General features: G+C 42.6%; 3 protein-coding genes across 4 annotated transcripts; 2 read left to right on the plus strand and 1 right to left on the minus strand.

Annotated features, from left to right (window-relative positions):
- The first annotated feature begins 1,285 nt into the window (after positions 1-1,285).
- LOC115601400 lies at positions 1,286-11,417 on the plus strand. The gene is made up of 2 exons (XM_030471394.1): positions 1,286-1,652; positions 4,345-11,417. The coding sequence occupies exons 1-2, from the start codon at positions 1,338-1,340 to the stop codon at positions 5,848-5,850; spliced, it is 1,821 nt and encodes a 606-aa protein (XP_030327254.1). The 5' UTR covers positions 1,286-1,337; the 3' UTR covers positions 5,851-11,417.
- On the minus strand, positions 10,023-22,629 carry TK2 (thymidine kinase 2). 2 transcript variants are annotated; one of them, XM_030471396.1, is made up of 10 exons: positions 22,381-22,629; positions 21,464-21,501; positions 20,932-21,006; positions 19,499-19,552; positions 17,883-17,972; positions 16,323-16,396; positions 14,509-14,597; positions 14,128-14,207; positions 12,779-12,859; positions 10,023-12,383 (listed from the first exon to the last, which is right to left on the minus strand). In XM_030471396.1, exons 1-10 carry the CDS (start codon positions 22,559-22,561, stop codon positions 12,285-12,287), a joined length of 861 nt encoding a protein of 286 aa, XP_030327256.1. In that variant the 5' UTR covers positions 22,562-22,629; the 3' UTR covers positions 10,023-12,284. The 2 variants fall into 2 exon arrangements, with proteins under 2 accessions (XP_030327256.1, XP_030327257.1); XM_030471397.1 differs by having other exon boundaries at positions 21,712-22,626.
- LOC115601403 (chemokine-like factor) lies at positions 22,623-25,924 on the plus strand. Its single transcript, XM_030471400.2, has 4 exons — positions 22,623-22,824; positions 22,980-23,138; positions 24,079-24,174; positions 25,594-25,924. Exons 1-4 carry the CDS (start codon positions 22,756-22,758, stop codon positions 25,693-25,695), a joined length of 426 nt encoding a protein of 141 aa, XP_030327260.1. The 5' UTR covers positions 22,623-22,755; the 3' UTR covers positions 25,696-25,924.
- The last annotated feature ends 258 nt before the right edge of the window (positions 25,925-26,182 follow it).

Consider the following 26,182-nt stretch of genomic DNA (forward strand, 5'->3'; position numbering starts at 1 on the left):
AAGAGCACAGCCAAGCTTGCCTGCGTGTGCATGCACATACGGGAGGGAAGGAAACTCAGACATTGCAGCAGATGGCCAGATGGCCTCATTTGAACACGTGATGGTAGCATGGGGATTTGTCCCCCCTTCCCTCTTGGCTAGATCAGCAATTTTTATATAGCACTTATCCATACACAAATTCTACAAAAGTATTTCCTAATGACATTTCACTTGGAACGATGATCAAAAGCATATGTTTTTGGAAAGCCCCCTTGCCTGGAAAGTCAGAGAGAAAACCAGTTTGCTTGCAACACCACACAGCCTCTTTCCACAAGGAAAGAAATAGGACGGCAGTCAGGTAAGCCAAAATTTCACTTAATCACAAGATGCCATACATTCCCAGTGGTTAACAGTGAGACAGATACTCGTTTTAAAATTTATCATGTAATGAAGACAATGTTTAAGAAGATGAGCCATTAAAAAAACATCGAGTAAAACTCACGCTTGCAGTAAGTCAAGTCAGTGGAGACACTGCTGAGGCCACGAGCCCAGCTGGTCTACAACAAAAATTAACGTCATGGGAGCCCAATGCCACACTCATTAATGAAACCACATGGGTGCACATCATAGCAGCCATAGGTAACGGCTCTAAACTTCACATTCCAAAAATCAAGATTAGCAACATCATCTGTATGAAGGTTAGGTTTGTTTCCCAGCTGCCGGACCGCCACTTCAAATCCTCTCCAGGAAACTTCAGCCACCACAGCAGAAGACACGAGTCTCTTTCAGCCAATCGTTACTCAAACGTAGCCCAGGAAGTCAGAGGCAACATGCAAGAACAACAAAACAGGCACAAGGACCAGGCAATATTACAGGTGGTCTCATTTCACCCCACACTACAATCACTATTAGCGCAGCTCTCCCCCTCACACCAGCCCTCGAGCACAAGCCTCGCCTTCCACCCGTAGCAGACACCTGCCTCCGGGGCTGTGGGGACCTCGTGGCCGGTCAGGGGATCAGCCGGGGCCACAGCGGAGGAAAGAGGCAGCCGAGGGCTGGGGGAGACCGGTAACACGGCGGTGCCGGAGGCGCTGGGCGACGGGAGTTACCTCAGGACACCACCTCCACGCGCCCAGCACTACGCCCCGCCCCGCGCTGCGCTGCGCTGCGCTGCCCTCCCGCCTTTCACTTTCGGTTCGCTGCGGCACCCGCCCCCCGGCCTGACTGACACGGCGCCGCACCACTGACCGCGCGGCGTCGCGGAGCAGCTGCCAATGGCGGGCCGAGCCCTGCCGGGGCCGGGCGGGGGCAGCGCCTGCGGGCGGGAGGGCGAGCGGCGGGGCTCGCCTGGCGCCGTCATGAAGGAGTTGGCGGTGGCCGAGGGGGTTGAGGAGGTGTTGCGGGATTATCTGGCCTATTACGCGGCCCGAGGGGCGGAGGGGGAGCTGGCGGTGTGCGATGAGGCCTCCCTGAAGGCGAGAGCGCGACGGCTGTTGGGCCCGCGGCGGCGCGGCGCCCTGGACGTGCGCTGCATGGCGGAGCGGTGCCGGGGGGCCCGCGGAGAGCGGGGCGGCAGCGTCCTCAGCGACCTGTGCAAGGCGCTGGAGGTGCTGGAGTTGCTCTGCGTAAACCTGCTGCTCTCCCCGTGGCGGAAAGAGATCAGGTCGCTGAAGGTAGGGGAGCGCCTAAGGGCTCGGGCATGGGCGCAGCCGGCCCTGGGGGGGCTGCTTCGGCCTCGGGTTTGGGCGGCCGCGGCCTGCGGAGGCCTCATCCCCGGGCCTGTGGCGCAGAAGGCACGGCCTCAGCGCACGCGCTCCGGGAGCCAGGGGCAGCGTTTAAGGAGCCCATCTAGGACGGTTTAGGGGTGCCCTGAGGTTACGAGTGCCCTGAGCGCAGCGAGGTGTTCGTTGTCTTTGCAGGCTTGTCCTCGCTAAGGCCGGGCCTTCGGGGGCCTTCCCGGGCGCGCTGGGCGGCGCAGGGGCTTGCAGAGACCTTCCGTTGTTGTGAGACGGCCGAGAAGTAAAAAGATGCCGTGAAAGGCTTAAACTCTGAACAGTCTGAGTTTTAACCTTAATTTGCCTTTAGGAAGGGATGCTTTTTAGTGTTAGTTGTCACTTTTGCTAACAGTTTGATGCCAAAGGCCAGGTGAGTCAGTGTCTCTCTGGTCATAGAATCATAGAATAGTTGGGGTTGGAAAGGACCTTAAGATCATCTAGTTCCAACCCCCCTGCCATGGGCAGGGACACCTTGCACTAAACCATGTCACCCAAGGCTCTGTCCAGCTTGTCCTTGAACACCACCAGGGATGGAGCATCCACAACCTCCCTGGGCAGCCCATTCCAGTGCCTCACCACCCTCACAGTAAAGAACTTCTTCCTTATATCTAATCTAAGCTTTCCCTGTTTAAGTTTGAAGCCATTACCCCTTGTCCTACCACTACAGTCCCTACGGAAGAGTCCCTCCCCAGCATCCTTATAGGCCCCCTTCAGATACTGGAAGGCTGCTATGAGGTCTCCACGCAGCCTTCTCTTCTCCAGGCTGAACAGCCCCAACTTCCTCAGCCTGTCTTCATATGGGAGGTGCTCCAGCCCTCTTACCATCCTTGTGGCCCTCCTCTGGACTTGCTCACAACTCCAGTGATTTTACCATCTATCTTAGCTCTGGTGGCTGCAGCTGGTCAAGTAGATAGGAAAATCCCCTCTGAGAGAGGAAATGCTGTTGGTTTTGGCAGCAGGGTGGTCAAGGTCACCCTGCTTCCCTAGTACACTGAACACATGTCATTGCCCAGAAAAGAACAGCAATCTTAAACACATGCAAAATCTACTGTATCTAAACAAAATCCCTGAAGACCAAGAAGCAAATTAATTTCCCTTCTTACAGCAACAGGTGCTGGTAAGGAAAAGCCACTTCTTTTCTTCTTCTTGCCTTTAGATCCAATCTGCAGATTCAAACAGCTTTAGAATCCTATTCTCGTTCATCTCCCTAAAACAGGGCAAAGCATAAGGTAGTCAGGTCTACAGCTCGTGGGCTCAGCTTTCGTAACACAAGGATCCCAGTCTTCATTTAAAAAATCAAACTTTGATGACCACTAGGGGTAATCCAGAGTGCCAGACAGCCTGCTGAAGGCCTGAAATAATTCTACTGCAAGGCACAAGTTGGAGAAAAACCAGTATCTTGTGTACATTCAGTTTTGGTAAAAGATTACTGGTTTAGTTCACATTTTGCGTCTCTCATCTGCTCTGATATCACACACACCCCCCAAGTAGTGCCTGCTCCGTACTTTCCCTCTAGAAAGAATAGGAGCTGGGGAACGAAAGCCACTGCCGACAAATGTATCTGGGAATGGACTGAGGTGTAGTCCTACATTATACTATGGCCTTTTGGGGGATCAATTTTGTTCTCCCTCAAGCTTGTGCTCATGAGACCAACGCTTAGGTCTCGGTCTAGGAAGTAGGTAAGTCAGTCTGAAGCTGGGTAGCCTGAAAATAAGGTACCCCAATTCTGGAAGTTCTTGACATGCCTTGCTTCCTCCATTCTGTTCTAACTTGCCGAGAGTTGGTCATGCTTAGGTCAGCATAGTCTCTCCTGTTGTAGCGTTTCAGATGAAACCAAAAACCACTTCTACTTTACAAACCAGGCTTCGTGCCTGGGATAGCTCCAAAACCAAGCAGATGTTGAACAATTTTTTTAAACTGTTACACAGCAGCAGCATTTTATTCAAGTTATGTTTTGCAGACAGCTTGTGCAAAGAGAGTGTGTTTTGGCAGTACTTCTGCTGGAATAGTCCTCCTTCCAAAAAGTGCTTTCAAAGAAACAGCAACTTAATCTGAGGGTAGTAAAGTTACAGCAGGAGTCTGAATCATGGGGAAAAAAAAAAAGTTAGTCTTGTCATGAATTGAGAAATACAATCAACAGTGTGTGCATCGTGTCTTTCTTTAGGAAAAGATTAGACCTCAGTGATTTATTCTATGGCTCTTTGTTTAAAAATCTTCCGTTCTTCCCAGAGCACATAAGACTTATTTCTGAGTTTCTCTGGTTTGACTGAAATGATTTTCTTACTCTATTCCTTTTTGAATATTGATGGTCTTAGCCCATATCTCAGCAGCTTTAAACTGGCATTACTTCACTGAAATTACTGTGCTATTTATAGCAAAGCTATAATGCTTGAGAGTCTGACAAAATAGTGCTGTTGTTAGAAAAGCCCAACTCACTTTGGTTCAAAATTCAGACTCTAAGGAACATAGGCTTTTTTAAGATTTAAGTAATTTTTGAAGTACTTTTCATTTTAAGAAGTCTTTCACGCTTTCCTCCACTCCACACTCCCCCAGTGTTCATCTGTTTTTTCCATGTTGCATTCTGTTTCAGACATTCACCGGCAATTTTGTCTACTATATTCAATCTGTGCTCCCAGATGACATTGTAAAAACAGTACTGGAGAAAATAGGTTACATTGCAACAACAGCAACAGAGTTTTCACTTGTCAGAAAGAGAAACAATGAAGAAACGAAGCAGACTGCATTTGAAATATTCCTGGCAAGAATTGAGTGTGAAACCATCCTCGAAATGACAAATGAAGAAAAACATGGCAATTTGGAGGGGACCTTACAGAAGAGAACACAAATGCACCAGCATCATAGAAATAAAGACAAAGAGGATCAGACACCCCAGAGAGAAGACACTGAAAATCTAGAAAATAAAGAAAACAGTGAGACATCTTTGTGCCTTGCTACTCAACAGAAATCTTCATCTACTAGTGATACATCCTTTGAAGCTGCTGGGAATCTGAAGATCAAAGATGATGTGCCTCAGTTAGCAGTTGCTCAATCCACTAACAGGCTTCTGGAACACCAAAGACAAATCATTAACACTGTACATTTGCCAGGCAAATGCTCAGACAGCGAGGACTTCTTGATCAAATACAGTGACATCGTGATAAGACAAACACCTGTTTTCAATGAGAATCTTTCCCCAAAAGCTTTTGAAAAAAAGCCAAGAGCCAGTCTAAGTGAAGAATGTGTTCTGGCAGGCACTGCAGAGTCAACTGCAAATGAGGTCAGGCCTGTGCCACTCTCACCAGGAGCAAGCGGTCCACCAGCCTTTGCAATATTTGCTGACAGCTCTTGTGACAGTAAAACCACTTTGGAGTACCAAGCTGAAGAAGTCCCTGAAGGATCAATTGAAGCAGAAATTAATGATGCCATAAATTGCATAGACCCGGACCCTGCAGATGAACCCAATGAGCTGAAGTCTCTGCCATACAAGGACATTGCATCTGTCAAAAACTGCAGTGTCCCTAGGGAAGAGGAAATTTGTGAGCTGTCTTTAACCTTCACAAAACTACAAATCAAGGACACTCAGGAAGACCTTATGTATCCAGTAGAGGAAACTGAACAACCTGGGTCAGTATCATCTGCAAGTACAAGTGACAGGCATGTAAGAGAATTTAATAACTCCAAAATAAACCATACATATATGACTAATGCTCAGATGCAGAAGAGAGCAGCTGCACATACTGAGCCATCTTCAGATCTATGCTGTGCTACTGGGAATGTGGAGGATTCCACTAATGGTTCTGATAGCAAAAGACTATTAATGGATACTCCTAATGCACATACAGCTTCTGCGTGCTTCAGACACATTAGAGAGCCCCCTAACCTCACCTACATTCCACCACAAAGTATTGATGTTCAGTCTTCACGCATAAGAAGGACCAGCACAGAGGCCAGAAGGAACCTCTTGCAGCCTGAATGTGACTCTCCCAAATCCAGTGAAGTAAAGCTGGAGAACTGTAATTCAAAAGGAAATGAAATCCAGGAGCCTTATGTCATTATTGACAAAACCGACCAAGGAATGTTATGCCATCACACTTGAGTCTCCAGTGCTCCTGTTTGTAATCTGCCTGGGTTTTTTTCCTCTCACTTGTGGCCTTGATCATCTTTTCAAAGAGCTAATTGGCTTTGTGAAAACAGTTTTACGGACCTATTTCTGAAGTATTCTTCAAGTATAGCATGCTGTACAATGATAGAAACAGCTGAGAGTTTCTAAGCTGCAAGACCCACTTTATAGCTTTACAAATGCTATACTGGAGTGTACTTCTGTTAACTCATTACACTCGCATGAAGCTGTGCTCTGAGCTAATTATGTTCCTGTTTTCAGTTGAAAACAAGTTCATAAAGTTCTGTAACATTCTTTTAGGTTTAAAGAAGGAAACAACCCTATGAACACTTCCAGTTTTCTAGAGGAAATAACCTGTATTGCAGGTTTTATACTTGTCTCTACTCATTACCAAAATGTTTTGTGGCTACCACCACAAAAGTCAGAAGCACTGAGCATCGTAGTTGTTCACTGCTACTAGAAGAAGGAGATCCAGCTACTGCTGTCACTTCCTTCACCTCTGTTCCTGCCGCCTCGTTCTGCACCAGCTCTAGATTTCACTTCTCTGTAACTGGACTTTTCTGTAAGCCAGTTCATTTTGCTGACATGAAGGGGGAAAACTGCTATTCTCTGCCATTTTAGTGGCAGGAAAAAAATGAGATCAGAGAAGGGTCCCAGTGAGTATTAGTGCTGGGATAAGGGCTATCCTTAGGTGGGAGTGCTGTGTGAAAAGCATTGTGCTGAGAAGGAAAGGAAGCAGGAGTATTAGATCAGATCAGCTGTAAGCTGGAGTCTCAGCACTGAGAACCTGTCATACACCACATTTAATTAAGTTCAGAAAAGCACACAGTCACTGGTACTGTATTTCTGCACAGTCTTCAATGTGTGTTTATACACTTCCTACCTAGAAAGACAGTTTAATACTGCTTGAAATAACTTCCAGTAGCACTTCAATGCTTAAAATGTTTTGTTTCATGTATAATTAGCTGAAATTGTTTATAATTGACTTTAATCCCCCAGAAATTCAAAGAGGAGCACATGGGTTACACTAGAAAAAACACAGGAGCTAAGAATTAAAGCTCTGCTTTTTGAACAACTAATTGTTGAGGTTCCCTCACCACCTGATTCCAGCAGTGGAGGAGGAATAAAATTTTGACCAAACTAACATCAAGTGACAGGACTGCCTTCAGCTTTGGGTGAGGTTGGGAGAAACAGGTATTATGAACATGGACATACAAATTAGTACTTCTGTACTGGGTCTGGCTAGGATTGACATAACTTTCTTCGTAGCAGCCCTTGGAGTGGTATGTTCAGAATTTGTGGCTAAAATTGTTGATAATACACCAGCGTTCTGGCTGTTGCTGAGGAGTGCTTGCAGTGTCACAGTCTTCTAACTATACCCTGTGATGAGTAACCGGGAGAGGACCCAGCTGAGCTGAACTAGCCAAAGGGATACACCATACCGTATAACATCGTGCTCAGCAGTAAAACTGGGGTGGCAAAAGAAGGTGGGGGTTTTCTCTACCAAGATGGCCATTGCTGAGAGACTGGCAGGGCACCTGTCTACTTGTGTCTGGTGGTAAGTTACTGCCATTGCATCACTTGGGGTTTTTTTCTCCCTCTTTCCTTTGGTTCTTAAATCTCTATCTCAACTGAAAAGCTTTCTTGCTTTTGTTCTTCCTAGTCTCCCCTATCCTGTTGGGGAAGGAGGGAGCAAGCAGCCTCCGAGCAATTCATTCAAGAAACTATCTGTTCTTCCTATTTTGGTTTTATAAAGCTGTATTTTCTCCCTGTGGGGGTTATTAAAATTTTGTGGTTTAATTAAGTGTCTACCTTTATAGGAAGAGCTACTATGCACTTAAGTCTTCTGGATATTTTCATGTGAGTTTGTTATACACAGAATCACAGAATGGTTTGGGTTGGAATGGACTTTTAAGATCATCTACTTCCACTCCCCTGCTGCTATGGGCAGGGATGCCTCACACACTCAAGCCCTGTCCCGCCTGGCCTTGAACACAGGGATGGGGTAGCTACAGCTTCTCTGGGCACCCTGTTCTAGTGCCTCACTATCCTCACAGTAAAAAATTTCTTCCTTGCTGCTAGAAAACTTCTCTTCTTGTACAAATGGTAGAATTTTGAGGTCTTGTATTAGAAACTACTGTTGCATTAGCAACTGATACATAGTTAAAGCTGAAGAATGAAGAAAAGGAATCTGAAAACCAGCTGAAGCAAAAGATAAGTCATACTTACAGGCAGCAGTCCTTTGTGCAGCTGCTTCCACATGAGTGGCAGGTTTAAAATCCTAGTTGTAAAGACAGACAGACCTGAGAAGAGGGACAGGCAAAAAGGACCATAAGATTTCTGACCTGCCAGTGCCCTCCTGTCCCTGTTGGTAGTAAACACTGCACCTCTCCTTGGCTAATTAACTTAAGTAAGAGTAGCCACTTAGGCAGTGCTGCTAGACAGCAAGAGGGCTGCCTGGGGCCCTTTCTAAAGGAAGGTGGTTTGTGTTTCTAAAATATGTGTCTATCCTCTGGTGAGCTGTCAACTTCAATTGTGCTACAGCTGGTCCTGATTGTCTGAATTGAATGAGGATTTACTGACTGATTGGATGCCTTTCCATCACAGAGACTCTGGGCCAATTCTGTTCCAAACGTGTGTGCTACACACAACCACTCTGAATGGCTCAGATCTCCCAAGCATTGGATTAGAGTAATTCTCTTTCAATGAGTGTAGATACAGAGCTCAGGCAGCACACCTGGTAGCTGGGTGATAGTCACTCACAACCTCTCCCTCCTGGGTCTCTTGCAATAGTAATTTTTCTTCCCCTTAACATTCATATCACACATAGACCTTCGCCCTATCTGGACTTGTCCTTAGGACGCTCAAGGAGCAAAGCTTCGTTTTAGAGCAAACTTTGTTGTTTTTAAGGCCAAGAATGAAAACCAAATTTCAGCATTAAGACAGAAAACAAACAAGACAGAAAAAGACATAAGACTATATTTCTCTTTAGTAATGCCACTCAATTAGTAGGAACTAATGTACTAACTGCTAGGTTTTGTTCTGAAGCTAAACTTTCCATCTTCAGAAAAGGCCCGTAACTTTCAGCCCCCTCAAATGCTGGGGTGGAAAAACCACCACCACAATTCTCACCCAATTTTATCCAGCTTTAGAAATGCACTATGTTTACTTAAACCTCCCACATTACAGGAAGGACTGGATTCTCCAAGTCATGAAACAGGACAGTAACTTGCTAGAACAGCCATTATTCAGGAGAGTTACGAGACCTTAGGTCTGAATCTTTAGTAGCAACTGACATTAGATTACCCAGCACTTCCTACTCTCTCTGCAGGAGGAGGTGCACTGAAGAGAGATGCTGGATTGTTCCCTGGTGTTGGCAGTAGTCTGTGTGGTAATTATACTGGTGAAAAAACAATTTTCAAGGTTTCTCATGACCTATAGTTTTGGACTATATAACTTCTGAAAAGTTTAATTAAACAAGGAAGATTTCCTGAACCTGCTTCTCATGCTGGAAGAAAGGACACGAAAGGCCAGGCTAAGACAGTGCAAATATTAAATATTATCATTTTTGCCAGTCTCTCTATCTTACTTCAGATCAGTTCATATACTGCTCCCAGATGTTACTCATCTGGTAAGACGCCCTGACCGGGACAAAGTCTGGAGAAAACATCATCTGTTCAGACTTAAGTATGTAATAAAGAAAAGGCAATACAGGAGGAGATAACCACTTTTCACACATTGCAGTTGAGATGTGGAACTCATTGTGACAGAAGTAATTAAAACCCACAATTTTTACTCATCTCAAGTATTCCTACAGTATACTCCAGAACAGCCAAAATGCATGCAAAACCAGTTATTTGTGGCTCAGTCCACAAGCATAAGCTACATCCAAACTACAGACTAAATTGTAAGAGCAAACAGCAGTAGTGAGTTGTTTATATTCTATGATCCATTCCACTGGTAATGAAGGTCAATCTGCCTACAGAAACGAGTACTTTTGCAACATGCTACCCCATCTTCTTAGTTACAAAAGAAACAAAATACGTATCAGACTAATGCTGATTGCCCTTTTTTCCCCTCTTGTCATCAATCGAGAGATTTCAAGATGGAAAAGCAAATACATTCCAGATTCCAGGTTTAAAAACAGCTACTTACGATTACTGAAGTATTTTTATCTATACATCTATAGCAGATTGCAAACATTTTACATTTATGACACATAACAAGCAACCTGTTTGGTTTTGTTCCCAGTTTTCATTAAATACCCCAACCTTCCTGAACATGAAAATCTATACACAAAAATAATAGATAGCAAAACAAAATAAACGTGCTCTCTGTAGCCATCACATCTGTATTTTTAATAAATAATTTACATAAATGAGTCCTCTATGTTCCATTATAGCTGTGAATATCAGTAACCTCCATCCAAACTACTGGTTTGATATAATAAAGGGGAGCGGGGGATCTGACAAAAAAGCATAAAGGTAACAGTGACATTCTTTGTACTATAAGATTCTCTGTACAAAACAATTGAACTGTTTGCAAAATATACATCCTAGGCTAATACAACCCATAATGAAATTACAATTAGGAACAAACTGCAGGTGACTGAACTTCAAATTTATAAAACTATTTCCAAAGAAATAGTTCTTTTGGTCACTTACAGAAGAAAAAATGCTGAAAGTTTGACAGAAGGTTCAAAGAATGACTAGTATCCTCCTAACAAATAAGCTTCAATAAGATAATTACTTAACACACAAAATCTTATGTTTAAGCTAGAATTCTAAAGATTTACAACAGAACACTAGAATGGCAGTACTTGGTTCACAAGCTTTAGTATACTAATTTAGTACTTCACTAGGAAATGCTGTCTCAGTGCTCTAGTCGTTATTAAGTTGTACAGATTTGGGGGAGGGAAAAATGGAAATATGGAAATGAGACATTAACTGCATTTCCTGACTCGGAAAACGGTGCAGTCATTTCAAGACAATGCTTTTTAGGCATATCACAAAACCAGCCATCACACAACTAAAATAAAAGCAGTGAAGTGATTTCCGAAAGTGACACCATCAGATACTGTTCAAAATCAGGTGGAACAGGGAAAAGCCAAGTAACTGAAAATTTGTATTCTCCAACAAGTTACAGACAAATGTCCACAGTCAGTTAGTACTTTGATCACTTAAGTCCTGGATGTTAGCCATTCACTGGATGTAGAAGCATTCACTACAAAGGCATGACAGATGCTCAACTGTGTGTTTTTAAGCACTGCTAACCATGGTTGCTCCAGTTAAACCAACCAAAACTATTACAGAAAAAAATACACACATATATACTGTACTACAGGAATCATTACCCTCAAACAGAAAAAGTAACATGAAAACAGAACTGCTGCATTAAAAGGATTATCTTGAAGACAACACTGACAAGGTTAAACAGAAATTAAGGGCAACTAAACACTTCAGCTAACAGGAAATCCCCGGTATTTTTCCCTACTGTCCAAATACCTGTAAGTCACAATAAAATGATCAAGATATAAATGCAAAGAACCATCTGTATTCTTTGTTTAAAAAAAAACAAAAGTACAATTGAAGAATCCAAAATAGTTAAGAAATCAATTAACTCTAGGATTTTTATAACCATTTGAAAAGAACAACAAATACACTTCTATGCACCTTGTATTTTAACTAGTCCTCTACTAAGCCATAGCAGGGCCAGTGATTTCATGAGCACTGGAGAGAAATTAGCCCTTTTAAAAACCTAGCTTAAAAAAAAGCCTCAGAGCCACTCTGCAATCACTTGTGAAAACTGTTATTCTTTTTCTGCCACTGAATTCAGTGGGACTATACTACCGTGTAGTTATCCTCATAACTACAGCTATGTTGTGATTTCATGCAAAGCAGAAGAAATTTACTGAACTCAATGAAATTGTACTAGCATAGGTAGGATTAGAGTAAGACTCCCTATTTCAACTTGAAAAGACCTATTTAACAAAGCTACTTTAACTTAATGCACTTCATTTGCTTCCACTAATAATAAAAAAGGACATCCCACCTCTTGTATGGAACTATTTCTTTTGAATTATAAAAATAGGGTTGTCTTTGGGGATCAAAAAAGAAGAAACTTTGGTTACTTATAGGAAGCAGCAGTGAAATAGGAGAAAACCGACATTTTAGCTGAGTAAAACTGACACAGTAAAGCTGACGGAGCATCTAAAAACATGAAAGGGAATTAACTTATATTCCGTTTATGACTTGTATCTGAACATTTCATAGCACTAAGTTCACAAAACATTCTACAAAGCGTAATTCAAGAGCAAAACCCATTATATTTAGAAATACTTAAAATACTCAAAATTGCCTTTAAAGCAGACTTCATTAACATGTTTTATAAAATACAACAACTGCAGACTTCTACAAATGGTGTTGCATATTAGATGGGTTTAGTATCTGGTCCCTGTTTTCCTCATACTTTTCTACCATTTTCTGCATGTCAAGATCAGCTCCAATAACCTTGAAAAGAAGAACATAAACATTAGAAATAATTGAAACCATAAAACATGATTAGTTTTGAACAAAACAGAACAGGATTACAACTGAAGCCAAACAGATATACTCCTTGAGATCTGTCCAGTTAGCATTCTGCTCAGAATTGGGCATTCACTGAAAAGCTACACGTCTGATCCTGTAAACAATCACACTGAACAGACCCTCAAATTCCAAAGAGATGGAAGACCAGGCTTCCATGCTATATGTTATGGACAGCTGTAAACATTTTTCTGAGGTTTTCCTTCTCCCAAGGTTATTACTAAAGCAGATTTATTTACTTTTGCCACTAAGTAACAGTTGGTATTTGAAGAGTACAATCCTCCATATGCGTAACTGGTTATAACTGAAATAATACTCACAAGCACTGGACAGGAAACTTCAAACCGTGTATGTTTAATGAGCCACTCTTCATAGAGCTGATGAATAGCTTCTAAATACTCCTAAAAAAGAGGCATTCAAATAACATGTAAGCCCAGGGATGAAACACACATTGCAATTTTTATATATTTGGTAAGTAGTTAAGAACTACATATAAAAGCCCGCATCAGATATTTCCACTAGCAAAAATAAAAAGCATCAGAAGGTTTCTGAGAAAAATTAACTTCCAGTATAAGGTTTCACTCCATGAAGAACCTCAAAGACACAGCTTACAGAAGTACAGGGCTCTCAACTCCTTTTAAGATCAAGAAACTTCTTTCTTTCTCAGAGGTATAGTGTCGCTTAAGATTTTACAGAGAAATATACAACAAAGAGACGTAAGGACAAAAAGGGCAAGACTGCAAAGAGTATGTACTGAAGGCACTTTCTGTATCAATGTATTTCCCTAAAATTCCCAAATCACTTCCTCCTAAATCTGACTGAATTTCCTTTAAAAGCATTTCTGCTTGTCATCAACTATTAGGTTGGGGCTTTTTTTCATGGAGACCAGTTATCATTTTCTTTCATAATTTTTCCCCCACTCTCCTCAGTAGAGCTGCAAAGTAACACAATGTCTCTTCAAATCCATTACAGCAAGGATTATTCTCCAAGGCAAAATTTCACATGGCCCAAAATTTAGCTCTTTGCATGTATCTTCAGCTGACAATTGCTTCTACTGAACTACCTGACACTGGAGATACAGAAGACATACCATGTGCTGCAAAGGTAACTATATTTATTTCTGGTTAGGCTTCTCATTTAATGAAGGCACATTCTCTAAACTGTGACACTGAAAGTGATCATTCAGTTACCAGTTTATTTTTAAGCAGATTCCCACACTAACGATTTTCAAGATGTTTCTTCTTTATAGACACGAACAGAGACACTTTTCATCCATAAACATCCTGGTAACAGCAGACAACAGAAAATGCCCACAGAGATTTTCAGCATCTGCATGCACAGGTATCTGTGCTAACTGGGTGATTTTATGCCATTTAATGATACTAAAGCAACTGCTTTTTTACATCTTAGAGAAGATTAACAGTTAATACTCCACCTAAATAGTCAGCTATGGTACACATCACATCACTAAAACATAATACTTGGGAAAGTCAGTGTGCATGACTTTTTTTTTTTTTTAAATAAAATTAAATACTGAAGTTTCAGTTTGCAACGGAAACATCTGCACCACATTTTGGCAATACACTCAGGATATGATTTTAGTATCTAGATTGGAATAATTATGGTTTTAATGCTCATTGTAACCACCTATATTGAAGGAACTCCTTACCAGAGGAATGACCTTTTCCTCTTCTCTGCATCTTCTCTTTAACCTCTCATAACAAACTTCAGGAGAAGTCTGCAAATAAACTGTCATGATAAAAATTATAATAGTTATGTTCACGTGATCAGCTTTAAAAGCAAAGAAACTTACTTCACAAACGGTAGAAGGGAAGAATCCTGACTTGGGTACACCACTGAACCTCCCCTTTGAAGTTACTGTTAATCAGTCTATGAACCATCCACAATTTCATGCTGTTATGATGCTACACTTTGCAAGCACTATTATACTGAATTATATTATTTATGAACCAAAAAACAAGAATTGTTTTTTCTCCCAGGAAGGAAACCCACCCACAAACATGCCCCTCCAGATCCCATCAGAATTTACCTATCAAATCAACCGAAACATCAGTGTTGTTCTGGATCCAGTCAAACCATTCACTTAAGACAATATAATCCACCTCTGGCATTTTTCCGCTGAATAAACATAAAAGCACCAGTCACTGAACAGCATGCACAGATCGAACCTAAACTGATTTTTTTTTCACCTGACTAGAATTACTCCAAATTTACTCCACCATACATGAAACGAAAACATGAGCAATATTACACCTGCCCAAACTGAAGGCCTCATAACGTATGGTTTATACAATAAAAAGACCAAATCTTTTTTAAAAACAAAAACAAAAAAAACCCCAACACAATGTTTCTATTATTAACAGTTACAAACATTAATTATTTTCATTAACAGTTAAAAAATTATTATCTGGTGACTAAGAAGAAAAACATTAACCACATTGACATTTATACAATAACAATGAATTAGTGTCAATGGTATTTATTGCTCAAGTTCTTTATACGAGGATCATTTCAGACAGATCTGAGCTACTGCAGTGTGTGACAGAAAGCCAGAAAGGCTTGATTTACAGAGCAGCACTGACAATTCATTACAGGAGCCACAGTAAAGAGCAGTAAAAAATAACACCACCAGGTAAATAAAATTTACTCCCACTGTAAAAAAATATTTGTGGAAAGAGTAGTGAAATATTCAACATGCTTAATCTGAACTCAGTATTCGGAGAGCACAGACAATATTGGAGACAACTGTCAGAGAGTTATCTCAGTAAGAACAATAAAATACCAAACTTATGTAAAAGCGAGCCTATAGAGGACGTATTAAGAATCAGTAATTAAAAATGAGAAAGACATTCCAGTACATTTCCACTGTATACAGACTGGGATAAATGATGTCTCTTTCTAAAGTTTGCCTCACATCTTACTGTTTCTCTCGACTTTGAAAGCAGTTCCAGTAACAGACTAGCAGCTTATGTAGCATGGATGCCACCTTGTGGCATGCAGCCATTCTCCTTGCAGGCAGGGACAAGAAACTGGTTTTGTCCCTTAAAACCACTGCAAAATCCATTAAAACAAGTCTGTTACATACACTTCTCAATAGAAACTCAGCAATCTAAACAAAACAAAAAAAAAAAACAACCAAGCAAATACTACTGATTACTGCACTATTTTAGTTAGTATGGGATGGGCGAGTTACACATCAGCCAGGTAATAAATGCTTTATCTATTTCAGGCCACAATCTTCTCTCGCAGTTAGGCCTGATTCCTCTGCCTCTGGCCCAAGCACATCTGGGGGCAAGGACCCGATTCAGGAGGCAACATTTAGAGACAAACAGCTCTTGTGCTTTCTTTACTCATTGGCCTATGAGGTTTGCAGTTTATTTTGGTCCTAGGAATCCTGATTCTGAGCAACAGCATGGGACTCAATTTCCTGCTTGTCGCTCAATTTCCTGCTTGCAAGAAATGCCAATCATGGATGCTAGGCTGGATAACGCTATGTAGTTGTCTCCTCCTACAGAGTTGTTCTTTATATCCTCATGGTTTTTTCCTATTCATTATGTGTCTCTGATTTAAGTAAGATATTTGTGTTCAGCTGCAGAACAGATAATCTCAAGAAATGGTGTTCTGAATAGTAAGATGTTCTTGGTATTCAAGAGTACTTCTGAAAAAGGCTCCTGACTGGCCCATGTATTCTATCAGTGGGCAGCACGTGCTGTACAAAACACACTGCCACTCCAACAGAGAACTGACAGATCTCACACTCCACTTAGATTACCAAAGACATCATCAGTCCATTATACATACATTTTTCATTAATTCAAGAAAGTATAAAACTATATACTGTACCTTTGATACAAATTTTCTACAAAAATATATCTTGCACTGTGAATTGATCGCTCCATCATTCTTACGGGGGAAATCTAGGAAATAAAACTTGACAATCTGCATTTTTCAGCATGTTTGTTTCTTTTCAGGCTCATACTGCACATAATGTCCTTTACATTATGAAATACATAACATTCTCAGTTCTTCCAGATCTTGTAATAAACAAATTTACTGGGAGGGTCAGAACAACAAAAAGCAAGTATTCTTAATCTTACTTATGGTCACTGCATTATTAATGACCTACAAAACTAATTTGTTATTCATATGCAAGTTTTAAAGGTAACTTTCAGCTGAGGTGCTGAGGTTAACTAGGAGTATAAAAAAAGCAGCAATCCATTTAGGATTTGCAGAGCACCAGGAACTATTGCTGCCTGAATCGTCGACACCTTCAGGTGTGTTCCTGTGTCAACAGCACAGGCCTAACATCAGGAAAACTGTACCAAGAAACAGAACTTTCTAAAAAAGTAATTGCACCTGACAAAGCACTGGCCTTAGCCAGTCTTGCATGTGTTCAAACAGCACTTCATATAGAGGAGAGATTCTCTGACACTCTCTAGCCCCTGCAGAGCAAGGTAACTCGGCACAGCTCCTTCCAATCAGGTAATCTGCATGTTGATGATCATGGAAGCAACACTGCTCCAGCAAGGTTCAAGAGACAAAAGACAGCAAAGCTCAGACTGAAACACACGGCAATCCTCAGGAATTTCTGAATGAACTTCTTCTGCAGCAGAATGAGATTTGCCTTGGAAAAACACCTCTTCCAAAAAGTTAATGATTATACACGCAGTATCACTATCATGTGTGGTACTTCTGAAAGTTTGCCCTGACACAAACTCAGAAAGTATAATGCAAGAACAATCACTGAGATACAAGCATGCCACCTAAGTTCAGATCTTGTCATCAGGGAATGGAAGATTTAGCACAGAACGTAACAGAAGGTGTTTGAACGAAAGAGAAAATGAACTGATCTTGATAAAAAGGTAGAATGTGAAAATAGATACAGAAAAATTAAAAAAAATACAAGAAAAAAAGGATGCAAACCATTTGGGATAAAAACAATGCAATATAAAATTTAATGGAAGTGTTTTGGATAAACACAAGACACTGGCTAAATTTGTGGTAGACAGCAGAAAGCAGCAGAATGAATACTAGCACTATCTTTAAGATTACCTAATGTTTCCCAAAGATCTGAGCTAAATTTACATAGATGCCGATTACAGACAAGTCACGGACGTGTGATGATGGAAGAGATCTGTGCAAGTCTAGCTCGTAAGGGTGGTGATAAAAAAGCAGTATTTGTTTGGGCAACTAGAAGTTCTGAGCAGCCAGGAGGCAGATGTTTCACCCCTGGAGCACATGTTGAGCATATCAACAATGTCTCTGCACTATAAAAATTCATACTCACTACAGGAAGAAGGAAAGAACAGAAACAGCATATGGACTTTTGAATACAAGGTTAAATATGTTTATTACTCATAATCACACCTAATTCTTTTTTAAAATAAAAGTAAGTTTATTTACCATTGGTCTGGTATGCTGCTCCAACATGGTAAGCTGTATGTAAGTCTGTAATGTTATCCCCCATCTTGAGGCATCTTGGTACATTAAGCCCTGGGGTTAGAGATGCAAGCGAGACAGACAGGCATTTTTGTTAGGTCAAACAGCCAAAAAAGTGAACGTCAGTATTTAGTAAGCTTTTGCTCTACAACAGAATTGCTAAAAGAAGTGCACTGAAACACCACCAGATTTGGCAAGAATTAAGTGATCATTTGCTCTCCACAACACTGATGCAAGAGTTACAGTCCTGGTCCTTAGAGCGCCTAAGTGGGGTGCTTGGAACTCTCTCTGAAGTCAAGAGGAACTAGTTTCTGCACCTGGAATGGTGAGGACCAAAGTATAGCTCATTTGAGACAGTTCAAATATATTTAGTAATTAAAAAAAAAAAACGTATCTGCTACTCCGTTTTTATGTACCAACAGACTCCCAGAATACCCAGTCCATCCAAAAATGCATACGTGATTCCAGGATGGTCTGGGCCTCAGAAAAGGTGTCTTTTAACACAGACAACTGTTCTTCCCAAAGGATCCTCAAAGCAGTTCTCATATCTTCCACTTTCTTACCACTGCAATTCCACACACACATACACTTATAAGCAACAGTCTATCCTGCAAAGCAGAGAAAAAGATCTGACTCAAAATAATACATCATTCATTGTCTATTTTGCTGAGGTGACAAGCTTTAAGTCAGCAGCATGGCTTCAGTCCACAGACCTGACCTCCTCCTTTTCTCCCTACCCAAGATCAGAATGAGAAAACATTCTCACGTGTGCAGATTGCTGTGATAATGTGTGACACAGCTAAGCATGCCCCATCCCTTTACAAATAATAAGAGAGTAAAGCATCAGCAACTCCTAGCAGGGAGAACTTACTTTTCTGGAGCACCTATGCTATGTATCAAATACACGTTTGGGCATGTGTGGTTTGGGGTGTATCCACACCATTGCACTGACAGCAAATTCCACATGAGCTTGAGCATAGGATACCCATCTCAGGCAGCAATGAGAGTTTTGCAATGGAGGTGACCACAAAAGCAGCAAAGACTGACATCAGAATCCACTTCTACCACCCCAGCAAAAGCAGATCTGCAGATGTATCCAGAGCCCTAACTGCTGTCCCCAAGCACAGCTGTGACACAGGGTCATACTTGCGGAGAACAGTTCCAAGAAACGAGGACTACCCACGAGGCATCAGAAGCTCCTGACACCTCACAGGACTGAATTTTCCTTATCTTCAGCAGTCAAACAGTATCAACCTATCAGATCCACCCCTCACTTTCCAAGTGACCTTCTTCCCTTGTCTGAAATACACGTAACGAGATTCAGAAACAACTGTCACACTCCGGACTTACCTTTCTGTGAATTTCTTTACCTCATACTCAATACAAGACCCAGTCCTTGATAAAACCACATATGCAATGTTTCTATTATATGCATGTCTTCATCACAGAAACAGATCTTTTGCTGTATGAGTTTATGACCACACCTTTCGTAACAGTTTTGCTGATCAATAAGAAGTCCTCATGCTTGTCTTTCTAAAAGAACAGTAATTATAATTGTAGAAAAAATTCCCATGACTTACCAGGATATTATGACCACGAACATTCCTCCACTTTGCCACCGGTTCTGTCAAAACCTTGTTAAAAATAATTACTCCATGTTAAACATGGTTTAGATCCAAAATACCTAATTTGACCCTATGGACCTACAATTATTTTTAACAAACACTCATTCAGTAAGTCAGACTATTCAGGACTTGTATTAGAAAGCTCATCCCTCATCAGAAAACAGCACTGAATCCCCTACTACAAAAAGTAATAACGAACACTCAAAAAATAGAGAAATATCAATATACAATTTCTTTTTAGCATTTTTAAACAGCCAAAATAAAACACTGGATTAATTACCTAATGAGCCTGGATATAATTTCATTTTTTCAAAAGTGAAAAAGAAGCCAAAAACAGCCCCATGTAAGGGAAGGAATGACTTAGCTGAGTCCTGAATGCATTTCAATGACCGGCTCATTCCCTCACAAATTAAAGTTTCAGAGAAAAATCGGCAAAGAGGATAAGACTGCTATCACATTACTTCTCATTTTATTTTTGTGATCTGACAAACAAAATGTACTCAAAACTTTTATGAAATTAATCAGAAAAGCTTCTACCCTTAATAGGTAAAATCACAAGAGACTTATCTAGCTCAAACAGGGTCTAAAACTCCAACGACACTACAGAGCCAGGCCTAAGAGAAGCTGATAAGCCTGGGAAGTTCAGTGGCTTTTTAAAAAATGCTGCACTACATGCAAATTAAAGTTTGCTACCCGTTGGGTTAATAGTTATTGACTCCATAGGGATCATACCTGTTAAATTGCCAAATAACATCTGGCAACCCAGCACTTCTATGAGGAATCCTAAGACTTTCTATCAATGTGTTTCCAGGCCTGTGAGGGAATACCTGATGTCCACAAAAGCAATACCTCACTAAAGTCTGATCTTGATTTTGTCTAAAATACAGGGTGCCTGCCCTTCCCTTAATCTTGTTCTAAGCAATATGAAATCAAATACCATACAAGCTCCAGAAAAAATTCTAACAGATTTTTCATTTTTTAAAACAAGCCATCCAATTATTGGGATGTCCATTACACGACATCAGAATTTTTACATCATTACTTCTTTGTTTATTACAAGATATATCTAAGATGTGAGATGAAAGAGCAAACAAGCACACCAAAACATGACCAACGAACATGGGCTGCTGTTACTTTACAGAGGTACAACCTGTAATCCACAGGTTTTACTGATACTTGGGCATCTTGTACTCTATTACAGATGACCTAAATTTCTGTTCTACAGTTTGGCTGGATGTAGTTGCAGGGGAGGCACCAGTATGTGCACTGGCCTATAGTCTGCTCCTCCATTAGCCCACCAAAGGACAACACTTACAAGTTTACTGTCAATTTTGTCAAGACAAGCAGCTGCTTAATGATGTGCATAAAGACAAATGCACACCCAGTACCTCAATGTTAGTAGTTTGTGCAAAATAATCCAGGCATGTTGTTTTTCCACTCGCGATGTTCCCCTCAACACACACCTGATGAAAAAGAGCATCACTGTTAAAAAATGTGTTATTATTTCCATATCAAGCATACTATTTCTCTATAATGCAATTAGATTATTTCATAGGAAGACATTCCGACTTCCCAGCCCCTTCCCACAGACCCCAAGAGCTTCGGAAGGTCATCGGCGGGCTGCCGCTCCTCCACACTGTGTGCCACAACTCACCTCTGAAACTGCAACACTTCAACAGTTCAACTTAAAATAAGTGCCAACTGAAGCAGTAATTTCAGCATCCATTACACAGACAGCTTATCACTTCAGATGCATTGTTTATTTTCAGCTGACACCTGTCCCTACACAACACCATGCACTGGCACAAATCCCTCATGGCTGTACTGCAGTTCACAGAACACAGCAAGCGTAGCCTTGTGCTGAGTAAGACCCAGCATGAGACCCACCACCTGAACACCACAAGTAAAACAAATACTCACAACTGTCTTCCTACCATCTTCATTTATCAGGTGTTTATCTAGAATGGAAATAAACAGGAGTTACAACCAAGAAGGACGTCTTTATAACTTAAAGCTATACCAAGCCTCTTAATGTCAGTCCCTCCATGAGGTTTTTAGGTTCCCTATTGCTTAATACAAATATTTGCCAAATTACCAATCTTTAAGGGATTGCATAATGACCGGGTCATGCAATAGACACGTTATAGCATACACGGACAATGGTTTACCTTAAGTTCTCTGTTGTCCTTAACGCTACAAAAAGTCAAATGGTGAATGTCCATGCTCATTCAGAGTTCTGTTACACTTATTGCTCCTCACTTAGTTTACATTGGGGGAAAAAAACCAATTAATTTTGGAAATACCAGTCGTGGTGTGGGGCCTGACGATTTCACAGCCCTGGCTACAAAGTTAGGCAAGGCTGAAGATGCTAGCACACCTCCAAGACACGTAATTTAGACGCCTTACATCCCAAAACTGCCTATACAAATCTTACGCAAGCAACGCTGGGATTACCAGACCCTTAACAAAACAAATCACACAACAAAGGTGGGTTTGGTACCCCAACGCTGCCTCTGAGGGACCACAAAGCCTACAAGGGCCACGACGTGCAAGAAATCAGACGCAGGTTTGCTCAGGCTGCAGAGGGGAAGGGGGGTCCTGCCGCCGCCCTCTTACAAGACGCGGTGGCTCCTCACACCCGTGTCACCGCCGCTGCGGGATTCAAGAGCGCTGAGCGGTGAAGCCCCTCTTCCTCCCCTGCCGCCACCGCCACCACTGCCTGTCGTTGCGCGGGGGGCGGCTGTCACCTCCCCGGCCGCCGCTCCCGCACCTCCCTGTCCCGCGGGGTCCCGCCGCCGCCCCGACCCGCGGGCCCGGCCCCCCGCACGCGGACTTACAGCCGCCAGCGCCGCTCGGGCCGGGCCGGGAGCGCAAGACCAGGCCGCCTGCCGGGGAGCCCGCGGCCGCTCCGCCCGCACAGGCGGCCCCCGCCGCGCCGCTACCCCGACCCCGGCCTCGCCGGCCCCGGGCCCCACGCAGCGCCCCGGGCCGCGCCCAGGCCGCGCCCAGCCGCCACATCGCCCATCCCCGCCGCCGGCCCCGGCACCACCCGCCCAGCACCGCTTCCGGGCGTTGCGCGCTCACTTCCGCCGCCGGGGGAGCGCCGGGGCGGAGCCGGTTCTAGCGCTATCTCTATCCCCATCCCCGGCCCCAGCTCCAGCTCCAGCTCCAGCTCCAGCGGGCGGGCGCGGGTGCTGCGAGGTGCGGCCGCCATGGCGCTGGTGGAGGTGGACAGCGCCTTCCCCCGCTCCGTGCGGGGCTCCATCAAGATCGCCCGTATGGTAAGCGCCGAGGGGAGCGGGGCGGGGCCGGGCGGGTCTCCCCGCGGGCCTTGCGCTGCCGAGCGGGCGGCGGCGGCCCAGGGGTGCGGGCGGGGATCGGCGCAGCGGTAACACCCCCCCCCCCCCGGCCCGTTACTCTTCCCGTGTCCCCGCAGCTCGTGGCGTGGGTGATGTTCTTCTGCTTCCTGGGCTCCCGCTCCCGCGGGACGTACAGGGCGCTGGCCGGCATGGAGGTGGTGATCACGACCCTGTTCTTCCTCCTGTACTTGCTGAAGCTCGATAAAAAGATGAACTGGCTGTTCTGGCCGCTGGCCGTGAGTACTGGCGGGCCCTGAGATGAAGGGATCTCACCCACCCGGTGATTGCCTGTGCATAGAATCATAGAACGGTTTCGGTTGGGAGGGACCTCGAAGCTCATCCAGTTCCAACCCCCTGCCATGGGCAGGGACACCTTCCATAGGCCAGGTTGCTCCAAGTCCCGTCCAGCTTGGCCTTGGACACTGCCAGGGATGGGGCAGCCAGTGTTCTCTGGGCAACCTGTGCCAGCACCTCAGCACCCTCACAGGGAAGAACTTCTGCCTAATGTCTAATCTAAATCTTCCATCTGTCAGTTTAGAGCCATTCCCCCTTGTCCTGTCAAAAGCCCCTCTCCATGTTTCTTCTTGTCCCCTTTAGGCACTGGAAGCTGCTTTAAGGTCTCCCTGGAGCCTTCTCTTCCCCAGGCTGAACAACCCCAGCACTCAGCCTCATTGTGAGGGTTGTGGTTAGCTATCTCAGGCACCGTTGCCATAAAGTTAAAGCAAACCTGAGTTCCATTGTTCTTGATCCAGTTTTTTCCTAGAGGTTCTTTCACGTTGATATCTAAACAGCTGGCTTGTGTCCACCAGCAGCTCCTCCTGCAATGAGCATCATTCGCTTAACTTTGTAATACCGTATTTTCATCTTTCACACCACAAACTAACCATACACTTTCACTGAAATATTTATTTGCTGCTTTAGTCTATCAAGTGTAGCCATGTTGCATAAATTTGGCTGGGGAAAAAAAAAAAAGGGTAAAATGACGAAGTTTCATCGCAAATGTTCCCCTTTTAACATCAAACCACTGGGTGTCACTAGCGATCTTACATGGGTATCTGTAATTCCACTGTCGTAGCAAACCAGCTATTTTTAATGATTTGTACGAAACTGGGAGCTATACATGTTCTTCAGGTGTGTATTTCAGAATAAATATTTTGCTTCCGCTGGCTGTTTCAGGATATTTTTAACTCGGTGATTGCAGCGTTGTTCCTCCTCGTTGTGTGCTTGTTTGCAGTAGTAATCAAGACCAACAACGCGACACTGGCAGGAGGAGTAAGTAGCAACATTGTTAAAGCATTTCAGTTCTTAAAGTGGACAGGATTTGAACCTCTTGGTATCCTTCTGTTGTGATAAGACCATGAAAATAATGGTTGTGGAAGAACAAAAGTGAATACACATTCAATCTCAGTAAAAATTTTAATCTCACTAAATCTCACTAAATTGAATCTCACTAAAAAAATCATCTTCAAATCACCCATAATTTAAACATATTACTAGACTTGTGAGTTGCTATTGAGAAGTACTAACACTGAAAACTCCTAGAGTGTAACTGATTGGAGTTACTGACATTTGCTTCCACAGCTTGGAATATGGAATAAATCTTCCATCAATCCTCAGTGGGAGAATCTGTAGCTCTTTTAGGACTATCCTGTTTGGTTACAGCATTTAAGAAGAAAATCCTACACTCCAGCTAAAAAGAGGGTCGAAACTTTTTAACAGACATGCTGATACCTCCCTCCTGACGTGTGTTATTATTTTTTTCTGACACAAACTGAGAAATCCTGGCAGTTGAAAAGGGTTGGGTGGTTTTTTCAAACTATTAGATTTTTGTGTACTTAAGATCAAACCAGTTTAATAGTTTAAGCAACTGTAATTTTTAATTCAAATGAAAAATAGTAACATTAAGAAACAATAAGGGGGAGGCCCTCAGTTTTGAAAGTACATAAGTCTCCTGAAGTACAAGAAAAGCTCAAATGTGACAAGCAACCATCAGAAACCCACAACTTGCCTCAGGAGTTTTTCAAAATCAGCTTAAGAGACTTGACGAGAGGGAAGGCTGATGTTCTCACTGACAACTCCATCCTGAGCAGAAAGGAAACTTCCTGATAAAGTGCTAGGATATAATTTGTATTGTCAGTTGTGAAGTTAATAGAAATTAAGTTGGAAGCAGGAGACTGAGCAAGTAGCTTGGAAAACAAGTTTGGGCAGAACATCTGACATCTTCCATGTGTATTTTTAAGATACGTGTATTTTCAATTTGGAATGTTTCCCATTCAGAGCTTTAGAGGAGAGGAGTGCTATCTTTTTTTTCCTGATAGGCTTGTTTCTACAAATGTTGCCTTTTCTCCAGGCCAGTACCATTAATTAGGCATCCTTGAAGAGACAGAAAAGTTTTAATTTAGGATAAAAGCACTGTCTGGCATCATGCAGCGTTAGTTTTCAAAGAGAACTCGTAATCTCCAGGGCTTCACATAGACTTTGGGCAAAGCCAGCGTGTGGACTGCTGTGTGAAAGGCTGATGGGGTTTAAATACAGACGTTACTTACCAGCTGTCTCAAATCTCACATATATTTACATTATACCAGAACCAGGTTAGGAACATGTATGTACTGCTGCTTTGAGGAATGGTAGATGAGTCACTACAGTAAAAGAGATTCCATGGTGAAACTAACATTATTATTATTTTTATAGGTGTTTGGGTTTATATTGCTTATTCTCTGTGTTGTGGATGCAGTTGTTTTCTGGAAGATTAGCTTTGGTGGACAAAGAGAAAGGAATGCTCCTGCCAAATAAGAGTAATGTTTTAGTAAAAGAACGATTTCTCCACTGATGACTGGTTTACTGTTCTTTTTTAAAGAATTTGTATTTTCATATGTTCACCTTTGTTCACAAGTATAAACTTCACAGAAACTTCTGTTTTCTGAGCTTAATTACATTTTTATGTGTATGAAGGTTAACTTTTACCCGAATGAAGATTAATTTCACAATTGTCTTTCTGTAATAAAAATACAAATGGGCTTAAGTGCATTATTTAATACTTATTTATTAAGTGTACTGAAACGAAATATTTAATGTACCAGTAAACACTGTTGGGAACAGTTTTTCCCCCCTTGCTGCGCTCCTCGCTCCGCAGACCAGCCTCCCGCCTGACTGCTGCCTCAGCCCGTGTGAACACTTCCTTGCCGAAGCGTTTTGATCCCTCAACTTTAACTTTCGTGTTCAGGATAGCGCCGAAAACACCGGCAGCGTCCCCCTAGCGCAGCGCGGCCACGCCGTGGGG

Source organism: Strigops habroptila, chromosome Z (assembly GCF_004027225.2).
Source record: "Strigops habroptila isolate Jane chromosome Z, bStrHab1.2.pri, whole genome shotgun sequence".
Taxonomy (NCBI): domain Eukaryota; kingdom Metazoa; phylum Chordata; class Aves; order Psittaciformes; family Psittacidae; genus Strigops; species Strigops habroptila.

Bases quoted from the DNA above. Each gene is read 5' to 3' on its own strand.
- LOC115601400 (XM_030471394.1), top strand. From the start codon at position 1,338: ATGAAGGAGTTGGCGGTGGCCGAGGGGGTTGAGGAGGTGTTGCGGGAT. The intron at 1,653-4,344 runs GTAGGGGAGCGC...ATTCTGTTTCAG, and splicing joins AAGAGATCAGGTCGCTGAAG to ACATTCACCGGCAATTTTGT.
- TK2 (XM_030471396.1), bottom strand. From the start codon at position 22,561: ATGTGGCGGCTGGGCGCGGCCTGGGCGCGGCCCGGGGCGCTGCGTGGG. The intron at 19,553-20,931 runs GTACTGGGTGTG...ATTTTTAACAAG, and splicing joins CACAAACTACTAACATTGAG to GTTTTGACAGAACCGGTGGC. The intron at 17,973-19,498 runs GTAAGTCATGGG...CTCTAACCCCAG, and splicing joins TTCGTGGTCATAATATCCTG to GGCTTAATGTACCAAGATGC.
- LOC115601403 (XM_030471400.2), top strand. From the start codon at position 22,756: ATGGCGCTGGTGGAGGTGGACAGCGCCTTCCCCCGCTCCGTGCGGGGC. The intron at 22,825-22,979 runs GTAAGCGCCGAG...GTGTCCCCGCAG, and splicing joins CCATCAAGATCGCCCGTATG to CTCGTGGCGTGGGTGATGTT. The intron at 24,175-25,593 runs GTAAGTAGCAAC...TTATTTTTATAG, and splicing joins ACGCGACACTGGCAGGAGGA to GTGTTTGGGTTTATATTGCT.